The following is a 25,824-nucleotide window of genomic DNA, read 5'->3' as shown; positions in this document are numbered from 1 at the left end:
TTCAAGCAGGTCTGCCCAGAAGTCCTAGACTGATACTCAGCTGTGCTCTCTCCCACTGTATCTCTCATCTGATTAAAGGCTCACTTGCAACTGGGATTCCAGGAAATGTAGGTGCTTGGTACAACAATTTCTGAGACCACTGAATTTTCCTCATGTGGAAATTGGCGAGTAGTATCATGAGAATCATGGAAACCATCAGTCCTACAATTTTTAGGAATTCTCTTGCCGAGGCGAAATTCCACATGGAGAATTCCTAAAACACCATCTGGTAAGACAGGACCTTGCCTTCAGGAAGAAAGTACAGTTGTGTACACTTACCATAAATGTAGATGTCCAAGTGTATTCACTGTTGCAGTCATCACATTTGGGTTATCTGCTTGCAGTAGCCCTCAGTCGGCCTGATTAACAAAGTCTTGGGTCCTGCGTCAGTTCATAGGTTCATACTAGGCTATCTGCCCAAGGGCATTTATAAGCCTAGCCCATAGTTATTTGGCTTTCGCCACCCCTTTAGTTTGAATAAAACTATGCCTATTATTTTGCTGTGCCTCTGTCAAGCAGTGACACTGAAGTAATCCCTGGGGTATATCTGCGATCCCCCATCCATTGGTCAAGATTCCTCTTGAACAAGGCCAGCGAGGTGCTCTGCCTCACATGTACCGGGATTTTGTTCCACAGCATAGGGAGTCTCTGGGTGATGAATCTGTCCCTCCAGCATGTTCTATTAATAACCGTGTCAAGGTTTAAGTCTCCGCCCTTGTGGTTCTGAGGGATCTAGATTTTTGAGGTGAAGCATATTCATCAAATCAGGGTTTGACATGGCCTTATATGTCAGGCACAGGTCACCTCTGAGCAAGCGGTATGAGACTGAATAGAGCTGGAGTTCTTTCAGTCGGGCAGCATAAGACATATTTTTGAGACCCTTTATCCTTTTGGTGAGGAACTTTTGGGGCCTTTCCAGCTGCTGCAGGTGTCTGGTCAGATACATTCGAATGGGGCATTGTACTCAATCATAGGTCTAATGAGTGATGAGTACAGGGGGGCGATGACCTCCCTTGATCTAGATCTGAATCCCTTCATGATCAGGTGGGCAATGTAGAAGGTTTTCCTAACTACTTTAGCAACATGAGTGTCAAACGAAAGGCTACTGTCAACCTGGGTCCCCAGATCCCTGATGACTTCTTCTGTGCTCAGTGGATTGCCAACTATATGGTAGCTAGGGGTAACCTTGTTTTTCCCGAAGGGTATGACTATGCATTTCTTGGCATTTAACTTTAGGCCATGGCTCTGGCACCAGTTATCCGTTTCTGTGAGGCCCTTCTGAAGGATATCTGTGTCAGATGTGTTTTCGACTATGGCGCCCAGTTTGCAGTCATCTGCAAACTTTGTCAGCCATAACCCTCCTGTGTTTGCTTGTACTTCAGAAAAGTAGATGCCGAACAAGAGTGGACCCAGGACTGAGCCCTGTGGGACACCACTTGTGACAGGCTTTGAGTCTGACATGGCTCCAGCAACTCTGACCCTGTGGGTTCTGTCACTTAGCCAGTTTGCAACCCATCTTGTGATGTATGGGTTTACATTCAAGCTGATGAGTTTTTGATGATACCTGAGTGGGGTATTGTGTCAAGGCCTTTGCCAGGTCAAGGTAGGCTGTATGGACTGCCTTTCCTCATCAATGGCCTTGGTGACTGTCTCGAAAAAGTCGACCAAGTTTAAAAGGCATGATCTGCCTTTGACAAAGCCAAACTGGGTTGGATCCAAAGTCTGCAAGTTCCCTATGTCTTTATTTATGAGTTCCATTATGATCCTCTCCATGGCTTTGCAGATAAGGCTTGTCAAGCTAATGGGACGGTAATTTCCAGGGTCGGTGGAGGCACCGCCTTGTGAAGTGGGACCACAGTCGCTGCGCCACTCCTTGGGTACGTATCCTGAGGTGAGGCTAAGATTAAACAGCTGTCCTAACTGCGGGTTTAATTCCTCATTGAGTTCATGGAGCACACAGCCGGTCCCATGGATGCTGTGTTTTTTGCTTTGGAGAGAGCAGTTCTCACCTGGGCGTTGGAGATGTTTGGGGGCTACAATCCTCTGGTACAGATATCTCTCCTTTGGGGGAGAAGTTTGCACTGAACCTGTCAGCCAGTATGTTGGCAATGTGTGTAGGTTCAGTAATCTTCACATCATTTTGAACTAATTCTGAGCATATCTGGGAGTTTCCTCCTAGGTTTCTAACATAGCTAAAGAAGGCCTTATGATTGTCTTTTGAATCCTTGGCGATTTTTCTCTCAAAATTTGCCTTGGATGATTTTATGAGAGCTCTTAGTTTTTTACTTATAATGATCAAAGGTGTCTTACCTTTCAAGGATTTTGCTCTATCTTGTAGTAGCTTCCTCCTTTTGTTGTAGAGCTTGTTTATGGCTGGGGTCCACCAGACTGGACGCTTGCCTTTGGTACAAAGAGTCTTAGTTTTGTTTGGGATTGCCTGATCCATGCAGTCCTGTAGGTGCTGGTAGAAGGCATTTGTAAGTGATTCAGCGGTTTGAGTAATGTTTACCACTGGCTCAGGGGCCTTAAAGGAGACCACACTAGTTTTTAGAAGTGTGAAGTCGGCTTTTGAGAAGTTTTTCACTGTGGTCTTTTTTGTTTCAGGTGGGGGCGGGATGAGGACCTCCAGCGAGATTAGTTTATGATCTGATCTCACCAGTGAGGGGTGTACTTCCGGTGTTTAACATTGTGATCCCATGTTCGTGATGATGAGATCAAGTATGTTTTTTCCTCTTGTGGGGATGGTGACTAGTTGTTCCATGGCATTTGAGTTTATGAACTCCAGGAACCTTTGGGCTAGAGTGTTTGAGTAGTGTTCCCAGTCTATATTAGGGTAGTTGAAGTCACCTAGTATGATGGTGTTTGGAGATACATTTATCCCCTCCATTGTTTTCAGGAAGGCCATGTGAGGTTCCTGAGTTTGAGAGGGTGGCCTGTAACATGCTACAAATTGCAGAGCAGTCTTGCCTATGGTTAATTGCACCTGGATGGTCTCCGATGCATCGTGCGTTGCCATCAACCTTGAGGTGTGGGTGTCCTTTATGAATATGGACACCCCCCCTCCTTTCTTGGTGTTGTCCGGATTTTGGGGCCAGAACGCATGATATGAGGTGAAACCTGCTAGTGCTAGGGTGCTCTCAGGAGCCTTGAACCAGGTTTCTGTCACAGCACAGACATCGATGTTCTCCATACTGAGAAGGGCCTTGAGTGCGTGCATCTTGAGATTGAGACTTCTGGCATTGAGCAGCATTACCCTTAGTTTTTACTTTTTGTGTTCTAGGGTGGTAGGTTTAGAATTTGAGCCTTGCCTAAAAAGGCACTATGGGGTGGCAAGAGCCTTTGCCAATATCCGAAAGCCTAGGGGTGACAGGTGCAAGCCGCCCCTTGTGAAGCAGCGTGGCTTGTCCAGCATGTCATCCCAGGCAGACAGACATTGATCCCTTTGAATGACACCAGAATTTAAGCCAATTATTAAAGCTGATCATCTTATCACTGTATTGTGGCATCATTCTAGGTGAAGGTAGGATACTGCTCAAGGTCAGGGTCATACCTGCCTGGGCTACATAATCAGAGAGCTCCTCAATGTCTCTTTTCATGTAGTCCAAGGAGGTACGGCTCAGGTCGTTGACACCAGCGTGGACAATGACTGAGTCGTACTTGTACCTGCTGTTGAGAGACCTGAGTGCTTGTGTTATGTGGCGGATTCTAGCCCGACAGGCAGCTTACTGTGACCTTCTCCTTACTCAGTCTGGTGAGCGGACGCCAGTGTGTCTGACTATGGAGTCACCTATGACAAGTATGTTTGGTGTTGTATTTGGCCTTAAGGGCAGTGACTGCTTTGCACACTGATTTTGTTGTTTATGTGTTGTTTGTGTGGTGTATTGAGTTTGCAGTTGCTTGGGTGTCTGCTTTGGAGGCCTCTGCTGTTTAGGTAAATTTTACTCAGAGCCTCCGAGTATGTCTTAGTGTGTTTATGTGTTTGATTCAGTGGTGTGGTTGAGTTATGTGAGACTGGTATTGTGGTGTGTGTAGTTGCCTTCTCCTCCTGCCTGGTCTTGCCAGTCCTGAGTTGAGAGAGCTCAGCCTCCAGTCTGGCTAAATAGCTGCATCTCTCACAAGTGTTAGTGTTACATGGGAGGAGGAGATGGTTGTCCGTGTACATGAGGCAATTGTAACATTGTCTCAGAATTCCCAGATTCACCAAATGGGCAGGAGAGGACGCCAGCATCTGACCCTTCGACATGCTAGAAAGAATTATGAGTTGGTATGAGACAGAAAAGTAGTGGGCTTAGCAGGGAAGTGGGCACTCCTGGGGGTTTTGCTAGTGAGAGATTTGTATAATATAGGAGTGCTTGACCTGCAAAGAGAATGCTTATAAGACAAGGGATATGCTTATAAGACAAGTGCTGAGCTTTTTGAGAAGAAAAAGCTATTTGGAACAAGTGCTGCACTTTTTAGTGTAGGTGTAAACTGTTTAGGTTCCTAACAGAGCAGTTCTAAGGGAAAAATTGAAGAACAGACTTTCTGGAGCCAGAAAGAGTTTAACCTTGTTTAACCGGGCGCTGCCCGATGCTGCTCTAGTGGCAACTCCGCTAAATCGCGCTACAGCACGCTAAAGCGTGCTTGATAGCAGGGGCTGGAAAGAAGCAGGAATAGACCCAAAAGGGAAAATAAAACTACAGTTTCAAGTCAGTAACCACCTCTACGGGGAGCAGGGAAGCTGCTCAATGTTAGTCACTGCCACTGATGAACAGAGAGACCCTCCTTCAGCCCAAGCAAAAATGGCCTCACAGAAACTTTCAAACAGTTCAGGAACAGCAAGCCTGTAACTGAACTTTTTAATTCTCAGAAAAGTGGGAAAAAGCAAGATTTTTTTTGTTTTTGTTTTTTACAGAGATAGCAGAGGTTCACAAGTAATATCAAGTTATAACAGTGCAGTAAATGACCCCACACAAGAGTGCTAGGTCAAGGACAGAAAATATGCAAGTTTTAAGAAAAAACTATTTAAAATTAAGTGCAAACAGGAAATTCAGCAAACAGCTTTTGGTTGTGCTCTAAATACAGCTACTAATACAGAAATCAAGTTTAACAAGCCAGAAAATGCTCAAGCTAGGCAGCTATGCAGAAAAACTTAGCAAATAAACAGAGAAAAAATACTTAAAATCTCAAAAGTGGCTCCCTTCTTCTCTCAGCGTTTTTTCCTCTTGGAGGGTGCTTCACCAACAGCCAACAAGCCTGAAAAGACGCTCAAACCACGAGGCAACTAGGTTTTAAGAGAGGAAGATGAAGGAGTTAGTCCCTTCTTCCGTGACGTCAGGTCATCAGGGGTATAAAACATGCAGTCGATGCCATTACATCAGTTTTTCTTGCCCCAGATGTCAGGTGCCCCCTAATGGGAAGCAATTAAATCTATAATTATACAAGGTTATACCTCAACAAAAAAAGCAAATACACCAAAAAGCTTCTGAGCATAGTAAAGGAGAGTAGAGGTATAGCCAAAAGAAGTAAGGGGGCTGGAGGGAGGGTAACCAGGACTGCAAAAGTGAATGCACTCAAACATCTACATTTATGGTAAGTGTACACAACTGTACTATGTTCTTAGTGTTTCACTGTTGCGGTCATCACATTTGGGTAGATTCTCAAAACTAAGGATGGGAGGAGGAATTTAGATAGCATTAGGACCAGCTATAAGGCCCTGCAAGACTGCAGTGGCAAAGCCAGCTCTGGATTTTGAGAAAATTGGCAGATGCTAATTTCTTGTTTGATCTTTAGTAGTATTCTGGAGAGCACAGGCAGAGCAGGATAGGCATAAACTGATAGGATTTTCCAGCTGAAAGACAGAGCATCCACTTTCCAAGCTTGTTTGTGGGGAGTCCTTGTGCAAAATTTGTCCAACAGGTCTATTTCTGGGCTCCCCCATTTGCTTGTCAACATGTTGAAAATCCTTGGTTCCAGTTTCCACTTGTGTGGGTCCATGAGGTTTCTGCTTAGTTCGTCTGCCAGTGTATTTAGCTTTCCTGGCAGGAATTGAGCTTGTAGATGCACTTGGTAGCTCAGGGATGTGTTCCACATTGCCATGGCTAGTCTGCAGAGGGGGTAAGAATGTGTACCCCCTGCTTTATGTACCATATAACAGTGGTGTTGTCCGTCTTTGCCATTAATTGTCCGGGAAGAACGTGGTCCTTGAAGGCTGTCAGAGCATTCTGTACAGCTAACATGTCTTTTTGACTGATAGGCAGGTGCATTTGACTTGGGTTCCATTTGCCCTGAATGCACTTCCCTGCCAGGTGAGCCCCCATGCATAATCTGATGCATCTGTTGTTAGGGTTTGGGCGTCAGGGGGTAGTGTGAATGGTAGTCCCTTGTTTTGGTGACAGGCCTCTTCTCACCAAAGGAACTCTAGGCGTAGGCAAGGTATGATAGGAATCATTGCTTCTAGATCCTGTGAATGTTGACACCATAGGCTTTGTAGATACCATTGTAGTTTCCTCATATGCAGTCTTGCATATGGAATTAGAAGAATGCAAAAGGCCATGAACCCCAAGGCTTGTAGTATTTCCCTTGAAGATAACTGGGTTTTTGTGGCCACTTGTTTGAAGTAGGTTGTCAAATGAATTTGTTTCTCTGGCATGAGGAAAGCCATCCTGAAAGTTGTATTCAAGCTTGGTCCCAGGAATATAATTTGTTGACAGGGCACCAGGTGTGATTACTTTTTGTTTATGGTGTACCCCAGACAAGTTAGCACCCTTTGTACAAAGGCCAGGTGATTCAAAAGTATGTCCTGGCTTTCTGCCTGAAATAGACAAACGTCCAGGTATGGGTATATTTGAATATTTCTTTGCCTGCAAAATGCAATGACTGGAGCTAGGCACTTTGTGAATACCCTGGGCGCAGTAGATAAGCCAAAGGGCAGTGCAGACAACTGACAGTGTGTGTAGCCTGCTTTAAAGCGTAGGTATCTTCTGCAAGATTTCCTGATTGGGATGTGCAGGTATGCTTCCTTTAAATCTAGTGATGCCAACCAGGTGTCTTTGCCTAGCATAGGGAGCAACTGGTGAAGAGTCAGCATCTTGAATTTTTGAATCACTAAAAAGGTGTTTAGAGTAGATTGGTCCAAGATAGGACGCCATGAATTGGTCGACCGGCACTTGCGAACTGCTTCTGCTTCAGGAACCACACGGCAAGAAAGACTGATGTAATGGTGTCGGCTGCATGTTTTATACCCCCTGATGACCTGACGTCACAGAAGAAGGGACAGCAGCCGACGCGGGACCCAAGACTTTGTTAATCAGGCAGACTGAGGGTTACTGCAAGCAGATAACCCAAATGTGATGACTGCAACAGTGAAACACGAAGAACATCAGTCATTCTTTTGTCTGTGTTCATTAAGCACCTCAGGAAGACAAGGCTATACAAGGGTGTCGGGCATGACTTCCGAAAAAACACAATCACACTAAGCAAATACACCATCAGTCAACTTAGAGACCCAACCCGACCCCATCCCACCCAAACGTCACCCACTGCACGGGTTCCTATTAGAAGCTCAAATGCTTGAAATGCCGAACGTCATATGGTTGACACCATATGATCGACATTTCAAGTGTTGGAAGGTCAAGTATAACGGCGCCGTTCAGTGCACAATGGGAGAATTTCCCTTTTCTGCACTGAAGTGTAATCTCAGAGTTGGTATATTTAAGTGGGGGGTGCAGGGGGGCTTGCCCCCCTGCCTGTACCATTAAGGTAAGTTTTTCTTTTGTTTTTTGTTACATATTCGAACATTCGAAATTCAATCATGTTGTCGAACATATGGGATTCGAAAGTTCGATTATATAATATAGACCCCACTGCACATCTTTGCTATGCAGGAGGATACTCTGTTACACATCATGTAGTCAGTACTTACGCATGCCAACGCTACAGAAAGGATACTCTTGTTACAGATCATGTAGTCAGTACTGATACATGCCAACGCTACAGAAAGGATACTCTGTTACAGATCATGTAGTCGATAGTCTGTTACAGATCATGTTGTCAATACTAACGCACGTCAACGCTACAGAAAGGATACTCTGTTACAGATCATGTAGTCAGTACTGATACATGCCAATGCTACAGAAAGGATACTCTGTTACAGATCATGTAGTCAATACTGACGCATGTCAACGCTACAGAAAGGATATGCTGTTACAGATCATGTAGTCAGTACTGACGCATGCCAACGCTACAGAAACGATACTCTGTTACAAATGTAGTCAGTACTGAAGCATGCCAAAGATCCTCTATCAACCTTTGCTTCAAGACTATGGCTAGATGCAACTTGCTGAAATAAAGTGCAGATGGGCAAGCTAGACCAAGCCAAAATGACAGAAGCATATGGTAAAAAAATCTGAATGAAATATAGAAAAAAACACCTAAGGAAATCTGTATTTCAGCTTTTACCCCAAGTATAAGATGGATGTCACTGTTCAAGTCACCAATCGAGGAGCTCCAACAGCCATGAGTGTGGTATTCTTCAGTCGAAACAAATCCTGTCTTAATCAGCCCCTGAAGCTTAAAAGGAAAGATGAAGGAATAAACAACCAGCTAATAAATCAGATGAGCAGTTTAGGAATCATGTTTAAAGCATGAATACTTACCTGAGCAGCAATACTAAAATCCATAATTTCAATTGCTGTATAAAAATATAAAATTTTAAGTTATAAAACATTGAATGGCAAACATTTAGGCAACAAATAAACAGTATTCTAATATTTCTTCTCTTATACAATTTGAATAAGGTAGTACAAACCAGCCGGTACAACTTTGATGACATAAGCTCTTTTCATGCAAGCCCGGTCAAAACTTAAAAACTGCCTGTTTTTTTTAGTTGAAGGAGAGGAATGAACTTTCACATATACACAATAAATCACCAAGACGAATCAAAACGCTACCGATACCTATGCATGAATTTATTTATTTCATGAACTTTCACATATACACAATAAATCACCAATAAAAATCAAAACGCTACCGATACCTATGCATGAATTTATTTCATGAACTTTCACATATACACAATAAATCACCAAGACGAATCAAAATGCTACCAATACCTATGCATGAATTTATTTATTTCATGAACTTTCACATATACACAATAAATCACCAAGACGAATCAAAATGCTAGCAATACCTATGCATGAATTTATTTCATATGATGGCCAAGAAGCAACTGGATAAAAGCAATACAAAGTAAACAAGCAGGCAAGATAAAACTGCAGCTTGATGTAACAAACTATTGTAATGTGCACAACACCAAACGAGTTTTGAAAATAACCAAAATGGGTACAAATCACAAATACAAATGCTTCACTGCATCAGATGACAAGAGTTGAGCACTGAATGGAGAAAAGACAAATAAAAATTTAAAATGTGTTGAACTACAAAGGAGTACACAATTACTAATTGCACCAAAGCAAAGGATGATATGTAGTTAGTTAATTCATAAGTAGGCTGGTCAGTTCGCTTATTCAACCAAGAGTCAGACTATGAAGGAGCAACAACAAACATATTACAGTATACAATACAGGTTTAAACACAATATACAGCGAGTAAAAAAAAATTCAGTGCAAGTTTGTAAGGGCTCTACATATTTACAGTTAAAACAGACAGAAACACACGTGCAACACATTTAATTACAAACACATAGCAAAGGTTTACATAAATATTGAGTACAGCTTATAATAATGCAAACTTTTATTCAGTATCACAGGAGCATGCACATGTGACACATTTATGTATTGTTTCAATTCAATTTGAAGCCACTCATTGCCTTTTGTTTCTTTATCAAAGGCCAAAGGTATGTCCAGGTAAGCCATGCAGATGGACCTGCTTCTATCAAGTGTTTCAGTCACCTGCTCAAAGAAATGCACCAGATTTATCACACAGCATCTTTCCTTCATAAGTAGATGACTGGTGTTCAAGGACTTGCAAACTACCAATATCTTGGTTTATGAGATCCGTTGTACTATGTTCTGTGATTTTATAACTAATACTAGGACTAACTGGTCTAGTTCCCAGGGTTGGTGGTACCAGCACCCTTGTGGAGTCAGACCACTATGGTCATTCTCCAAAGCCTCTGGCATGCATTTAAGAGAAAGGCTGAGACTGAATACGTTTACCAAAGGAGTCAATGAGACAGGCTGTGACTGAATACGTTTACCAAATGAGTCAACAAGACAGGCTGAGACTGAATATGTTACCAAAGGAGTCAACGAGACAGGCTGAGACTAAATACGTTTACCAAAGGAGTCAACGAGACAGGCTGAGACTGAATAAGTTTACCAAAGGAGTCAACGAGACAGGCTGAGACTGAGTATGTTACCAAAGGAGTCAACGAGACAGGCTCAGACTGAAAACGTTTACCACAGGAGCCAATGAGACAGGCTGAGACTGAATACGTTTACCAAAGGAGTCACAGAGACAGGATGAGACTGAATACGTTTACCAAAGGAGTCAACGAGACAGGCTGAGACTGAATACGTTTACCAAAGGAGTCAATGAGACAGGCTGAGACTGAATACGTATACCAAAGGAGTCAATGAGACAGGCTGAGACTGAATATGTTTACCAAAGGAGTCACCGAGACAGGCTGAGACTGAAACGTTTACCAAAGGAGTCAACGAGACAGGCTGTGACTGAATACGTTTACCAAAGGAGTCAACGAGACAGGCTGAGACTGAATACGTTTACCAAAGGAGTCAATGAGACAGGCTGAGACTGAATAAGTTTACCAAAAAAGTCACCGAGACAGGCTGAGACTGAATATGTTTACCAAAGGAGTCAACGAGACAGGCTGAGACCGAATATGTTACCAAAGGAGTCAACGAGACAGGCTGAGACTGAACACGTTTACCAAAGGAGTCAGCGAGACAGGCTGAGACCGAATACGTTTACCAAAGGAGTCAACGAGACAGGCTGAGACTGAACACGTTTACCAAAGGAGTCAATGAGACAGGCTGAGACAGAATACGTTTACCAAAGGAGTCACCGAGACAGGCTGAGACTGAATACATTTACCAAAGGAGTCAACGAGACAGGCTGAGACCGAATATGTTTACCAAAGGAGTCACCGAGACAGGTTGAGACTGAATACGTTTACCAAAGAAGTCAATGAGACAGACTGAATACGTTTACCAAAGGAGTCAACGAGACAGGCTGAGACTGAATACGTTTACCACAGGAGCCAATGAGACAGGCTGAGACTGAATATGTTACCAAAGGAGTCAATAAGACTAGATTCCCTGCTGGTCTAGGAGACAGCCTGGTACACTGCAAGGAACCAAAACGTTAATGTTTTTTGGTTTTTGAAAGAGCAATTAGGACCTGATCAGAGATAATTAAGGATAAGCAGAGCTGCAATAGCCAAGGGTGGGGGGGCAGGGAGAGTACAGCTATGAGACACACAAACTAAACTTATTCACAGCTGTGTTTATAATGCCCTCTGTGTGTTGAAGTAGTTGGCACTATTTAAGATCATTTTGGTGCAGATCTCGGTATTACTGCTGAGTTTCTTGTTGTAGGTAAAGAAGATCCTATGATTACCTCTACAAGGGGGTGAGATATTCAATTCATAACTGTCTATGCAACTTTTGATCTTCAGTCCAAGTTCTTTGCAGACTTTCTTCAGATCACTGATAGAATGGGAGTATCTTGAGTTTATTGTTACTGCCAGACATTTCTTTTATTCTGGGATTTGTTGATGCTGGGATTTTTTTTACTGTGGGATTTGTTCATGCCAGATTTGATGATAATAATTTACTCTTAAATTTATCATCAGAATTGTAGAGGATGGGACAGATACTGTGATGCTAGACTAAGAGTGAAACATCAGTGTTACAAGTGGCAACTTGTGTTATATGGACACAGTGAGGGTAAAGAGATTTAAAATGTTTTAGGTGCCCTGAGAAAGCTAGAACATGGGCATTAGAAAAAAATCTGAATACAGCTGAGTTGGATACAGTCCTTGGTTGGATTCTTAAAAAGAATATGATAACCTGGTGGACTGACAATCATGGAAGGTAAAGACACTGCAAGCAGAACAGGAAGGTGATGTTCTAGTAAGAACATAGAGATTAAGATCTATAGCAAGGAAGGGCAGTGAAACTAATAGGGAGCCCTTAAGCATAATGGATAACTGATGGTATTTAACAGCCTGTTCACAGCCAGGTAGATAAAATCACCCAAAGCATTATACTGGGATCTAGTCAGTTGTGGCAAGTCCTCTGCTTTATTCTTTTTTTGAGTAGCCATTAGTTAAGCGTTTACAACAAACATATATGCACCCTCCAAGTTACTAGCAAGACTAGAACTCATCATCATTCATTACTAAACTAGAAAAGCTCAATTCATATTTTAGCAATTTCACAAATAGGCATTGGCAGGATTACCTCTGACTACACAAATAAAATTAAAATGAAAGTTACATACTTACTGTAAAGATAGCTTTAGCTTTATGCGACTTCCCCAGGCCATACAGATCCCACCTCTTTACTAGTAACACCTCTGGCAAAAGAGCCCTTCTGGACATCTCCCAAGCCAGAACAGGACAGGAGCAAAACCACAGGGAAAAAAAGAAAGAAAAGAGAAAAAAAGAAAGAAAAGAGAAAGAGCTAAAGAAGAATTATATGCAAACAGTCAAGGAATCCGGTGATGTACGCCGCTAAGTCCAGCCTGGGGGATGGTGAAGTGATGGAATGAGCAATCCAGAGCTATCATTATGGCATCTATGTAACTCCTGTCTAAAACTGTAAATCCATCTTTATCACCTACAGGACAAAGTCCCAAGTGAGCTTCTTAGGTGACTTCTCATGAAAGAATGCCATGAGCAGCAATGGTAACAAATCAAGCCCTGGCCCTAGAGGCCATGTCCAGCTTACAGCATCTTATATAACTAATCAGTGACAGCCACATAGCCACTACACAAATACCATCCAAGGATGCATTCTTAAAGCATGAGACACACCAATGGCACTAAAACAGTGTGCCCTGGGCTCAATGGTTAAGGTTTGAGTTTGTTTTTAATTTGAAAGCCATTCTGGGATCATAGAAGATTACTATGTTATTGGAACTATGGCCCTTACAAACCTAGCCAGGTACAACCCCTATTCCCAAGAATATCAAGGTATTAAGCAGAACTAAGTCAACAACTACTACCCCTATCCACGATGGACACAGGTGAAACTCCCACTATCAATCTGCGGTTCCCATCCAGTCATATTTAGATTTGAGCACTATGGCCCGATTCTTGGCAAAATAAGACACAAATAGATAATCTCTAAGCGCCTTAGCTTTGCCCGCATAACATTTGAGCTGCCTACACCAACACAAACCAAGAGATAATCTCCTTTGCTGGCATAATTGGGAAAGAACACTGGAAGATTAAAGGCCTGATTTAAATTGCTTGTGTGTTGCAAACGTTGGCATAAAGGACAAATTTGTTTTAAAGACATACACTGTCTTCATGGAAAACTAGATATGAAGGATGAACAGAAAGCCAGTAGTTCCAAAATTCTTCTGGCAATAGTAGTAGTCATCAACAGGAGAATCTTCCAAGCAAGACATGTGAGCTCAGCAGTAGTAGCTGGCTCAAGAGGCCCTGGCATAAAATTTCCAGCACATCCACTAGATCCAGTAAGGATCTTAACCTGGCAGACAAAGAAAGGTATCCCAGATAAAAGAATTATGCAGACCCTTAAAGATATGCGAGGAAAGGAGCTGGCTTCTTGAAGAGAGTTTGAGATAGCTAAGAGATTACTTTAACTGAGCAGTAACTTGGTCCAGACTCAAAAAATTGGATAAATATTGCAAACCACGAAGAAACAGGAGCAATAAATGTCTAAACCTGAGGCCAAAGCCCAAATGGATAAAATAGTCCACTTACTTCTGTACGTCTTCCAAGCATTAGGGTCTGATCAAGAGCAAGTATGTGAACCATGTGGTTAGGCATAGTGAGTGAAGGTCCATGCAAGGCTGGCCATTTGAGTGTGGTAATAGTCTCTTGACTGGCCTGAGACAGACAGGCTTGTCCAGGTGAGGCTATGGAAGGAATCACACTTGTTGCCGCCAAAACAACTTTTACATCTTGGCTTCCTCCAGAAATCTAGTAAGGGGAAATAAGGTAAACATAAATGAGACTCGGGGGGGTCACTTCTGTATGAGGGAATCTCAAATCATCTTAAGAGACAAAGAACGGAAAATAAACTACTATATTTGCAACAGGATGGGTTTGCAAACAGGTCACCACAAGGCTCCCTCTGATCCCAGAAGAGTGCCCTGGCTACAGTCTGACAAAGAAACCATTCAACATCAAAAGCAATGCTGAAGCTTGCTAGATAAAGAGCTAGCTTGTCTTGGGATGTGACTGACAAATAGACCATGTCTAATGGACCCCTTCACATTTTCACAAACTTCAAGCAATGGGATAGGCACAGATTCTCCCTTGTTTGCATAAGTAGTAAAATACTGGCATGTTGTTGGACTGGATAGCAGTATCTCCTATGGGAAGGAATTTTCAAACATCTGCTAGGGCAGAAGACTGCCCTCATTTCATGAAGGCTGATGTGCAAAGAGGCTTTGGTCTACATTCATGAAGGCTCTGCTCTTGACAATGCCACCCCCACACTAAGCCAGACACACCTTTGGTGACTGCCTGATAATGCCACCCCCAGACTAAGCCAGTAGCACCTCTAGTGACTGCAACAGCTGGTTGAGGTGTTTAACAGCATCTAACCCACAGACAAATTGGAGTTCAGAATCCAACACAAAGTGATCTTTGCACTTATTGAAAATTCTGATATGGAAGTTTGGAGGAAACCGCAATCAAGTGAACTGCACCCTTGGCATTCAGTATGGTACTCTTATGTGGAACTGTATATTGGAACCATGCAAATAAATACTGGCCCAAGTCCCAGCATCTTGAGGTACAATTCAATAGTTGGCTCTGCCAAATCTGTAAGACTACTGACTAAACAACTGAATTCGGTCCTATGCATAAAAATGCTGAGCAAGACTGTGTCCATCCAGTACCAGATTAATATGATGGACAGTAGCATCAATTGGGACTACACACTTAGCCCCTGCTTTCCCATTTTTTCTACAGCAGGTCGAGGTATCGTGTTAACTGTTGCCAACGCTCTCGATTCAGTGCCACACTCCTTCCTTTTTCAACACTCATGCCTGACTGTCGCAGATCTTCTTTCACACAATCCATCCACCTCTTTGCTGGACAACCTCGTTTCCTTTCAACTTCTTCCTGTCTGTCCCAAATCTTCCTCATCAGATTGTCTCCTGCTTTTCTACACGTGCTCAGACCACTGTAATCTGTTCTCTTTGATCTTTCCTGCAATTGGAGCTACTTTGGCTTCTGGTCTCATGTCGTCATTTCTTAGTCTGTTCCACAGTGTGCATCCTATCACCTTTCTCAAGCACTTTATTTCCATCACCTCTAGCTTCTTCAACTGTTCTGCCTTTACTGCCCAGGTTTCTGTACCATACAGTAGTACTGGTTGCACCACTGTCTTGTACACCTTACTTTTCAGTTTCTTTGGCGTTCTTCTGTCATACACTACACCTGATACTCTATGCCAGTTGGCTGCAGTCCCTCTGATTCTAGCTTTGACCTCTTCATTCAGACTACCCTTCTCCTCACCCACCCCTCCCAGATACTTGTAGCTGTTTACCTGTTCCACTATCTTCCCTTCTATCTCTATTCTCAGCTTCTTCTGATTTCCCCAGTTCACTGTCATTACCACCATCTTATCTGTGCTTAATTGCATCCCGTGTGTCTTCAGATTTGCATTCCATTCTCCTATCCATTGCTGAAGTTCTAGCTCAGAGTCTGCCTGCACTGCCACATCGTCTGCATAATGCAGCTTTGTTGATCTGCCCCCTCCAACCTGTTTGCTAATGTAGTCCATCACCAGTATAAACAGCAGTGGGCTCAGAGCTAAACCCTGGTGTGCACCCACACCCACAGGGAACCCCTCTGTTATCATTATCTTTAAAAACTGCAAGAGAGCTAAGACTATCTCTAGAGGTCTTCAAACTGTCCACCATAGGAGCCACCAGTAGCCACTCATCTACATATAGAAAGATCCTTGTCCTCTGCAATTGGAGATGAGCTGCAGCCATACCCATGCACCTCAAAGACTGAGGTAAGATACTGCAGCCACAGCCATGCACCTCAGAGACTGGAGAAAGATACTGCAGCCACAGCCATGCACCTCAGAGACTGAGGTAAGATACTGCAGCCACAGCCATGCACCTCAGAGACTGAGGTAAGATACTGCAGCCACAGCCATGCACCTCAGAGACTGAGGTAAGATACTGCAGCCACAGCCATGCACCTCAGAGACTGAGGTAAGATACAACAAGGGAGTTCAAAAAGTACAGTTGTGTACACTTACCATAAATGTAGATGTTAGAGTGTATTCACTGTTGCAGTCATTACATTTGGGGTATTCACAAAGTGCCTAGCTCCAGTTAATGCATTTTGCAGGCAAAGAAATATTCAAATATACCCATACCTGGACGATTGTCTAATTCAGGCAGAAAGTCAGGACATACTTTTGAATCATCTGGCCTTTGTACAAAAAGTGCTAACTTGTCCTGGGTACACCATAAACGAAAAGAAATCACACCTGGTACCCTGTCAACAAATTATATTCCCTGGGAGCAAGCTTGAGTACAACTTTCCAGATGGCTTACCTCACGCCAGAGAAACAAATTCATTTGACAACCTACTTCAAAAAAGTGGCCACAAAAACCTTGCTATCTGCAAGACAAATACTGCAAGCCTTGGGGTTCATGGCTTTCTGTTGTTGTTGAGTCTTTCGGCTTTTCCCGGTTAGGGGTCACCACAGTGGAACTCCAGTCCGCTAATAATTGGCAGTAGATTTTTACGTGCTGAGTTGCCGGCCCTGATGCACAACCTTCAACGAAGGTACGCCCATTCACATATGTCTCCACGCAGAAGATTTCTAGCTGAGAATCGAACAGGACAACGTCTTACTGTTTGGTGACAATGCTACCGCAGCACCACCATGGTTCATGGCCTCCTGCATTCTTCTAATTCCATATGCAAGACTGCATATGAGGAAACTACAGTGGTATCTAAAAAGCCTATGGTGTCAACATTGTCAGGACCTAGAAGCAATGATTCCTATCATACATTGACTACGCCTAGAGTTCCTTTGGTGGGCAGAGGCCTGCCACCAAAACAAGGGACTACCTTTCACACCACCCCCTGCCGTCCAAACCCAAACAACAGATGCATCAGACTATGCATGGGGGGCTCACCTGGCAGGGAAGTGCATTCAAGGCAAATGGAACCCAAATCAAATGCACCTGCACATAATCAAAAAGAAATGTTAGCTGTACAGAATGCTATGACAGCCTTCAAGGACCACATCCTTCCAAGACATCTAAGGTAAAGACGGACAACACCACTGTTATGTGGTACATAAACAAGTGGTACATAAACAAGCAGGGGTGTACACATTCTTACCCCCCTCTGCAGACTCGCCATGGCATTGTGTAACAGCCTTGAGCTCCAAAGTGCACCTACAAGCTCAATTCCTGCCAGGAAAATTAAATACACTGGCAGATGGACCAAGCAGAAACCTCATGGACCCACACGAGTGGAAACTGGAGCCAAGGATTTTCAACATGTTGACAAGCAAAAGGGGGAGTCCAGATATAGGCCTGTTTGCCTCCCCCCAGAGCTACCAATTGGACAAATTTTGCACAAGGACTCCCCACAAACAAGTTGGAAAGTGGATGCTCTGTCCTTCAGCTGGAAAAACCTATCAGGCTATGCCTTCCCCCCTCTTCCTCTGCTCTCCAAAGTACTACTAAAAATCAAACAGGACAAACCAAGGATGATTTTGATTGCTCCAGACTGGCCACGCCAACACTGGTACCCCCTCCTGCGCAGTGTGTCACGGATACCCCCATGGCACCTGCCTCAGGCTCCTTCACTTTTGTCTCAGCAGGAGAACCAGATTCTGCAACCTCAGCTTCAAACACTGAACCTTGCAGCCTGGCTAATTACATAATCTCTCCTTTACCATCCCTCAGTAAACCTGCGATGGATATCATTTTAGAGGCAAGGAGGCCTAATACTAAAACATCCTATGCTGAAAAATGGAAAAGATTCTGTGCCTGGAACCAACCTCAAGGGATGAGCACAGCAGCACCCAATGTACCTCAGATTTTACAATACTTAACTGAGATGCTTCACAAGGGCTTGTCTTTGTCTTCCATTAAAATCCACGCCTCAGCCATTTCAGCTCATTATAACACAGAACCTCCCCTCTTCTTTCATCCACTGCTCAAGCAGTTCCTCAGAGGGGCCAACAATTTGAGACCCCCAGGAGAGCTCCAACCCCAGCCTGGGACCTTAACTTTGTTTTGGAGAAATTCAACGCTACCTCCTTTCGAGCCAGCTGCTACTGCAGACTTAAAATTTCTTTCTTGGAAAACAGCTTTTCTTTTAGCGGTCACTTCAGCTAGAAGGGTTTCTGAATTACAGGCTCTTATGGCATCATCTTTCATGTGGACAGGGTGTCCCTCAGAACCAATCCATCCTTCATGCCCAAGGTGGTATCCAGGGTGGCTCTTAATCAGTCCATTCATTTGCCAACCTTCTTTCCCAATCCACAGAACAAAAGGGAATGGATACTGCATTCCTTAGATGTGCATAAACAATTTAGATTTTACTTGGACAGGATTAAACCTCAAAGGAAATCTGAACAACTGCTGGTCGCATTTGCTGCAGGGGCAGAGGGGAAGGCTATTTCAAAGCAAACCATTTCTAAATGGATAAGCCATTGCATTCATTTCTGCTATAAGCACCATGGAAAACCTATCCCCCTGGGGATCAGACCTCACTCCATCAGGGCTGCATCTACCTCTACATCCTTTCTCAGAGACATCCATTGCTTCTAGATCCTGAGAATGTTGACACCATAGGCTTTTTAGATACCACTGTAGTTTCCTCATATGCAGTCTTGCATATGGAATTAGAAGAATTCAGGAGGCCATGAACCCCAAGGCTGGCAGTATTTGTCTTGCAGATAAGCAGGGTTTTTGTGGCCACTTGTTTGAAGTAGGTTGTCAAATGAATTTGTTTCTCTGGCTTGAGGTAAGCCATCTGGGAAATTGTATTCAAGCTTGCTCCCAGGAATATAATTTGTTGACAGGGTACCAGGTGTGATTTCTTTTAGTTTATTGTGTACCCCAGACAAGTTAGAACTCTTTGCACAAAGGCCAGATGATTCAAAAGCATGTCCTGGCTTTCTGCCTGAATTAGACAATCGTCCAGGTATGAGTATATTTGAATATTTCTTTGCCTGCAAAATGCAAAAACTGGAGCTAGGTACTTGGTGAATACCCTAAATGTAATGACTGCAACAGTGAAACACGAAGAACATCTGAAAATGACTGGCTATTGTACAGAAGCAGAACAAAATTGTTGACTCTGTCATACTGATATGAAGGAAGGCATCCTGAAGGTCCAAAGAACATATTCAACCTCCTCCTTGTAGACATGGAAGAATGCAATGCACTCGGGTCGTGCAAAAGGGTTCTTCTGGAATGAACTGGCTTAAGCCATTCAGATCGATGGGTCTGAGCCTTTAACTTCTTGAAGACCATAAAGAACCTGGAGTAAATGCCAAGGTCCCTGTGTGTCTGCCGGAGACACTTAGATTGCTCTCATTTGCAACAGCCTTAGAGCTTCCTTTTTTACCACAGCCTTCTGATAATGAAAGCTATTTCGAAGAAAGGACCATAGGCTGAAATGGAAAGAGAGAGACATGAATAACCCCTCAGGATAGGCTCATCCTCTCTCAATCAGTATTATGTAATGGCCCTCTGCATCAACAGTTAGAGAGACATGTACCCACTGACGACCTCCACAGTAGAACAGTCAGACGTATCTTCAGGAAACAGCCTGTAGGTCCTGCTTCAGTAAGACCAGTATCCCTGACAAGCCTGCCACAATTGTGCATCTCTCATTTATTGGCTCTTCTGAAAGTTGATGCAACCTCTGCAACATCTTCACACCCCTTATTGTTCTACTGCTGCTGGCCAAGTACTCCAACACATCCTAAAAACATGTGCTTTGTACTCCACCACATCTTAGAACAGGTGTATTGCACTCCATCGCATCCTACAACATGTGTACTACAGAAGCTGAAACTTAACCCAATAGCTTTTAGGGGCTGCCCCCCAGATTTTGCTTCTTAGGTCAGCCTTTTTTTTTTTGTTTATATAATTTATTTATTTTTTGACAGGCTGTAAAAGATAAGAAAAAAAATAGGACTCCATTGTAATGTGGGCTGATGAAGCTGGCCTTGGCATCTTCTGCAAGTTTCATAAGGTGAAGTCAGGTATGGTGCCTCATAGCTAGGCTATTACATGCCTCCCTGGCTGAAACTTACATGGAGTTCTGAGTAAGGAACATGGTCAGGATGGATGTGCAGGTCAACTCTGACATCTGAGATGCAAGTTTCTTTTTTAGCTCCTCACCTGGTAACTTTTCGAAAATCTCAGATGTTTCACTAGACAAGTCTCTGTGGAACCGAAGCATATGTGCAATGCGGTTTACTGCCTTCAGAGAATAGCAGTGCGATGAGTAAAGCCTTCCCAAGGTGGTCTTTTGGACTCTAATGTGTAAGCGTTTTGAATGTAGCCACAATGACTAGGTGGTCAACCTCCAGAGCACACATTAAATGCATTCTAGTCATCAGGAGACTAAAGTATCCTGTCCAACAGCCTTTGGTGCAGGACCCACTACAGTGGCATTCCATGCAGACCTCTAGTGATAACCGAACCATTATGATGGGTCTGAACCAACCAAAAAAGAACATTTGTGTGACTAAAAGGTCTTCTCCAGTACAAGTTTGGATTCAGAGGTAGTATCAACAGTCCATCCCACTTCAGCCTTGAATCATTTTCAAGATTTCACCAAATCTGGGGCCATTAGTAGAGAAAGCCTCTTCATCCTTAAGAATGTCCAGAGTGAAACACTTTGGAGACAAGAGTAATGCACGACACTTGACATTCCTCAGTACTGCCTGTGTAGACAACCCAAAGTAGAGGAAGAAGCCATGCACCCAGAAGGGCAAATTAATGAGCTTTACTAGAAATGCTCACCCAGACTCTGCCACACTTTACTGTGAGGGACAGGTTAGTTTCCTTTTTATTTGTTGTATTACTTTATTGCCTTTTTCTATTTTTAATACTGTGATTTGTTTTATTTACTTTGTGTTTTACTTGTAGTCTGCTTTGAACTGCATATTAAAACTTGAAAAGAGACCACAGCTCTGTCTCTTGTGAGTAAGGCAGATTTTTTTCCCACCCGATTATTGTAGTGTTCTTAAACACCACTGCCTTTCTAGTTGCCTTCCCCTTATGTTAATTTGACCATATATTTCATTTCCTCTGTTTTTACTAGCTTGTGTGAGTAAGCACAAAATTATCATTTTGTGAAATCACTCCCCTTCAACTAATTTATTGCCCATCCTACTGTATTCTATAGTACCAGAATACAAAAGTGACCACCCCCTTTCAATCTATCTTGCGGTTTTAAAAATAAATAGTGACTCTCCACTAAAACTAAACTTTTTAGACAGGTAAAAGTTACCTACTTTCACATCTAACTCCTGTAGTGCACACTGCAGTGTTTAGGATAAACCATTTTTTCCATCTTACCTTTAAGCATCCCTGTGACTAGCACTTGCTTTAAAACCTGCTGGAAAGCAGTAGGAAGTCAAATTGATACAAGCACTCAAACCTCCTTGTTAATAAGGAGAAATTAATCGCAGGCACTAAACAGCCTATAATTGCAAAGTACCTTGCTAAGGTAAGGGAGAACAGCTCTTGTACTTTACAAAAAAAAAAAAAAAAGAAGCACCAAACCAGGCATGGCCAAGGGTCAGCTTCTGGTGATATCTCCTGTCCACCTGGTGAATCTGGGCATACTGGGGCAATGCAGCAATGTCCTCATATACACAGACAACCCTCTCTCTTCCTACCACCCAATGCTACAACCTGTGAGAGATGCACTTACATAGCCAAACTGGAAGCAAAGCTCTCTCCTCCCATGATTGTGCTAGACAGTTAAGAAGAGAAGGTTAACACCCACACTACACCTCAAGCAGCACATAGCCCTTCTAAACCCACACCATCAACACCCACACATAGCAACACTAAACCCACATATGTGGAGGCCTTTAACAGTAACCTGGCCAAGCAACAAGGACCTCCTAAGCTGAAACGAAAAATAAACACCAATCACAACCAAAGTGTCACATAGCTCACACCACCAGTGTGCCACCCAACAACAGCCCCTAAGGCAAGACAACATACCCAACACTTTAGTCATATGTGACTCTACAGTCAGGCACATTAATGTCCCACTCAACAGGCTGAACAAGGAGAAAATTACAGTCAGCTGCCTGTCGGGTGCCAGGATCCGCCACAAAGCATGCACTCAAGTCACTCCACAACAACTACAAATATGACTCTGTCATTGACCATGTTGGAGTGAATGACTTGAGACGTACCTCCCTGGACTACATGAAGAGAGACATGGAAGAGCTCTGGGATCATGTGGCCCAGGCAGATATGACCCTGACCCAGAGTAGCATCCTGCCTTCGCCCAGAATGATACCACAGTATAAGGACAACATGATTGACTTCAACAATTAGCGAAGCTTCTGGTGTCATTCAAAGGGGATCCAGTATCTGCCTGTCTGGGATGACATGATCGACAGACTATGATGCTTTGCCAGAGATGGTCTGCACCTGTTGCCCCTGGGATTCAGGTTACTGGCTGAGGCTCTTGCCACCCCTATAGTGCCTTTTTTAGGCAAAGTTCAAAGGACAAAACCACTACCGTAACAGGTACAAGCATGCAAAATCTGAAGGTAATGCTACTCAATGCTAGATGTCTAAATCTCAAAATGCACTCTCTCAAAGCACTCCTAAAAATTTTAGAACATCGATATCTGTGCAGTAACTGAGACCTGGTTCAAGGCGTCAGAGAGCACCCCTGCAATACCAGGCTACAACTCTTTTCACACTTTTCAGCCACCAAACCAAGACCGAAACACTAAAGGTGGAGGAGTGTCCATATTCACCAAGGATATTCACAACACCAGGCTAATTGCCCAACACAATGCGTCTGAAATTCTCCAGGTGCAACTAACACTAGATAAAACTGAAATCCAAATTGTAGCTTGCTACAGATCCCTCACCATGCCCCAAGATTCTCACTACAACTTTTTAAACATACTGGAAAATATTAAGCTACAAGCAAACACCCTAATACTGGGTGATTTCAACTACCCTGCCATTAACTGGGAAAACTACTCGTGTACCAACACCTTTGCCCAAAAGTTCTTGGAATTCATAAATTCCAACTCCCTGGGATCAACTAAACCATAGTCCCACCAACAGCTCCAATATCCTAGACCCGGTCATTACCAACATGGGAAATCAATGCTCCACACCTATGGTCACCCCTTCGTTGGTCAGGTCTGACCATTAGCTAATCACCCTCGACATCCACATCCCACCCCCATCCCCCAGTAAGGAAACCTCCGGAAAAAAACTTCTCCAAAGCCAACTTCATACTACTCAAGTCAGAAGTGACAAACTTCATGACACCCATGCAGATGGGAACTGAAAGTTCGACTGCTGAATCCTACACTAAGGCGCTGTACAAGCACATCCACTCGTGCATGAATTGTGCCATCCCCAACAGAACCAAGACGCTCTCCTCCAAAAAAAGGAAGCCAATCTGGTGGTCCCTTGCCATAAACAAACTTTACAACAAAAGGAAGAAACTGTTGCAGAAAAGAGGAAAATTCCAAGATGCAACAAAACTCCTTTACCAGCCTCAGTAAGAAGCAGAGATCCCTCACAAAATTGCCAAAGATTCCAAAGACAACCACAAGGGATTCTATAGCTATGTCAAGAATCTAAATGGCAATGCTCAGATCTGCTCTGAGCTACAACAGAATGGCATTAAATAATTTGATCCAAGGATATTGCCAATAACCTGGCAGATCGATTCAGTGCAAACTTCACCCCCCTCTCACCCCTAAAGGGTCCATCTCAATACCAAAAGATTGCCAAATTCCAGTAATAACAGCCACACAGGTAAAAAAAACACTATAGAGAGCTAAGAATACAGCATCCATGGGACCAGATGACATCTCAGGCTGTGTACTACATGAACTACAAATTGAACTGGCATCTCACCTAAGTGTTATGTTTAATCATAGCCTCACCTCAGGCTTCATGCTCACTGAGTGGCGCACAGCTACAGTTATCCCACTCCACAAGGGGAGATCCACCTTGGATGCTGAGAACTAATGCCCCATCAGTCTGACGAGCCTGATCTGCAAGGCCATGGAACGTATTATCATAGAACTTATAAACAAAGACATTGGCAACCTTCAAATACTGGACCCCACACAGTTTGGGTTTGTGAAGGGGCGATCTTGTCTCCTGAACCTGATTGACTTCTTCGAATCAGTCTCCAGAGCCATGGACAAGGGTAAGCTGGCCCACACAGCCTATCTGGACCTCACCAATGCCTCGGACACCATCCTCCACTCTGGAATCAAAGATAAACTTAGTAAGCTGGGCATTAATCCCTACATCACTTGATGGGTTGCCAACTGGCTTACTGGTGGAACCCATACTGTAAAAGTAGCTGACTCCAAATCCAGCTCCAGACAAGTGGAGTACCTCAGGGTTCAGTCTTGGACCGCTCTTGTTTGGCATCTACTTCTCTGAAGCACAGGCCAATACTAAGGGACTCTGGCTAACAAAGTTCGCAGATGACTGCAAACTGGGAGCCATTATTGAATCCCCAAATGATGTGGATATTCTACAAAAGAGCCTTACAGAAACAGATGCTTGGTGCCAGAGTCATGAGCTCAAGCTCAATGCCAAGAAATGTATAGTTATCCCCTTTGGGAAAAACATGTACCCGTGAATTACCACATAGGTGGCAGTACACTAAACACCAAAAGTGTGATAAGAGACTTAGGGACACAGGTGGGCAGTGGTCTCACCTTCAATAACCACATCGCCACAACAATCAGGAAATCCTTCTATGTGGCACAACTCATCACTAAGGGCTTTTCATCCAGAAAAAAGGAGGTCATTGTTCCACTGTACTCATCCCGCATTATCCCATTATATAGTACAATGCCCGGTTTGGTATTTACCTCTCAAGACATCTGAAACAACTGGAAAGGTCGCAGAAATACCTCACTAAAAGAATCACAGGCCTAAAGTAGATGCCCTATGCTGACCATCTAAAAAAACTCCACGTATACTCTGTCACATATCGTCTACTCAGAGGCGATCTCTGCTTAACATACAAGGCCATGTCAAACCCAGAGCTGCTGGACATGCTACACTTAAAGAAATCCCAATCCCTGTGAGACACACGCACCAGGGATCTGAACTTTGTCATGACAATGAACAAAACATGCTGGAGGGATAAGTTCCTGACCCAGAGACTCCCCAGACTCTGGAATAGACTGCCCTTGCATGTCAAACAGAGCGCTTCTTTAGCCCTCTTCAAAAAGGAACCTTTACAATTGGATGGGAGATAGGAAATTCACTCCGGGATCAAACCAGTTGCCCTGCTAGACAGGGGTCCAGGGAAGTAAATACTGTGGGAAGAAATAGCCAGGGAATTGTTATAGCTAGGCTTGT

At 43.5% G+C, this 25,824-nt stretch overlaps 1 protein-coding gene across 1 annotated transcript in view; it reads right to left on the bottom strand.

The window, feature by feature from the left end:
• Positions 1-25,824, bottom strand: part of KNTC1 (kinetochore associated 1) — a 3,090,908-nt gene that overhangs the window by 2,732,885 nt on the left and 332,199 nt on the right. The window contains exons 7-8 of the mRNA XM_044068909.1: positions 8,676-8,710; positions 8,479-8,589 (exon numbers count right to left, since the gene is read on the bottom strand). Coding sequence (XP_043924844.1) covers positions 8,479-8,589; positions 8,676-8,710 — 146 coding nt within the window. The remainder of the gene's footprint in view (positions 1-8,478; positions 8,590-8,675; positions 8,711-25,824) is intronic.

The sequence above is a fragment of the Protopterus annectens genome, chromosome 4.part0 (assembly GCF_019279795.1).
Source record: "Protopterus annectens isolate FY-2018-M chromosome 4.part0, PAN1.0, whole genome shotgun sequence".
In the NCBI taxonomy this organism is placed as follows: Eukaryota; Metazoa; Chordata; order Ceratodontiformes; family Protopteridae; genus Protopterus; species Protopterus annectens.
The sequence above is the reverse complement of the archived record's forward strand: the minus strand, read 5'-3'. Positions and strand labels throughout refer to the sequence as shown.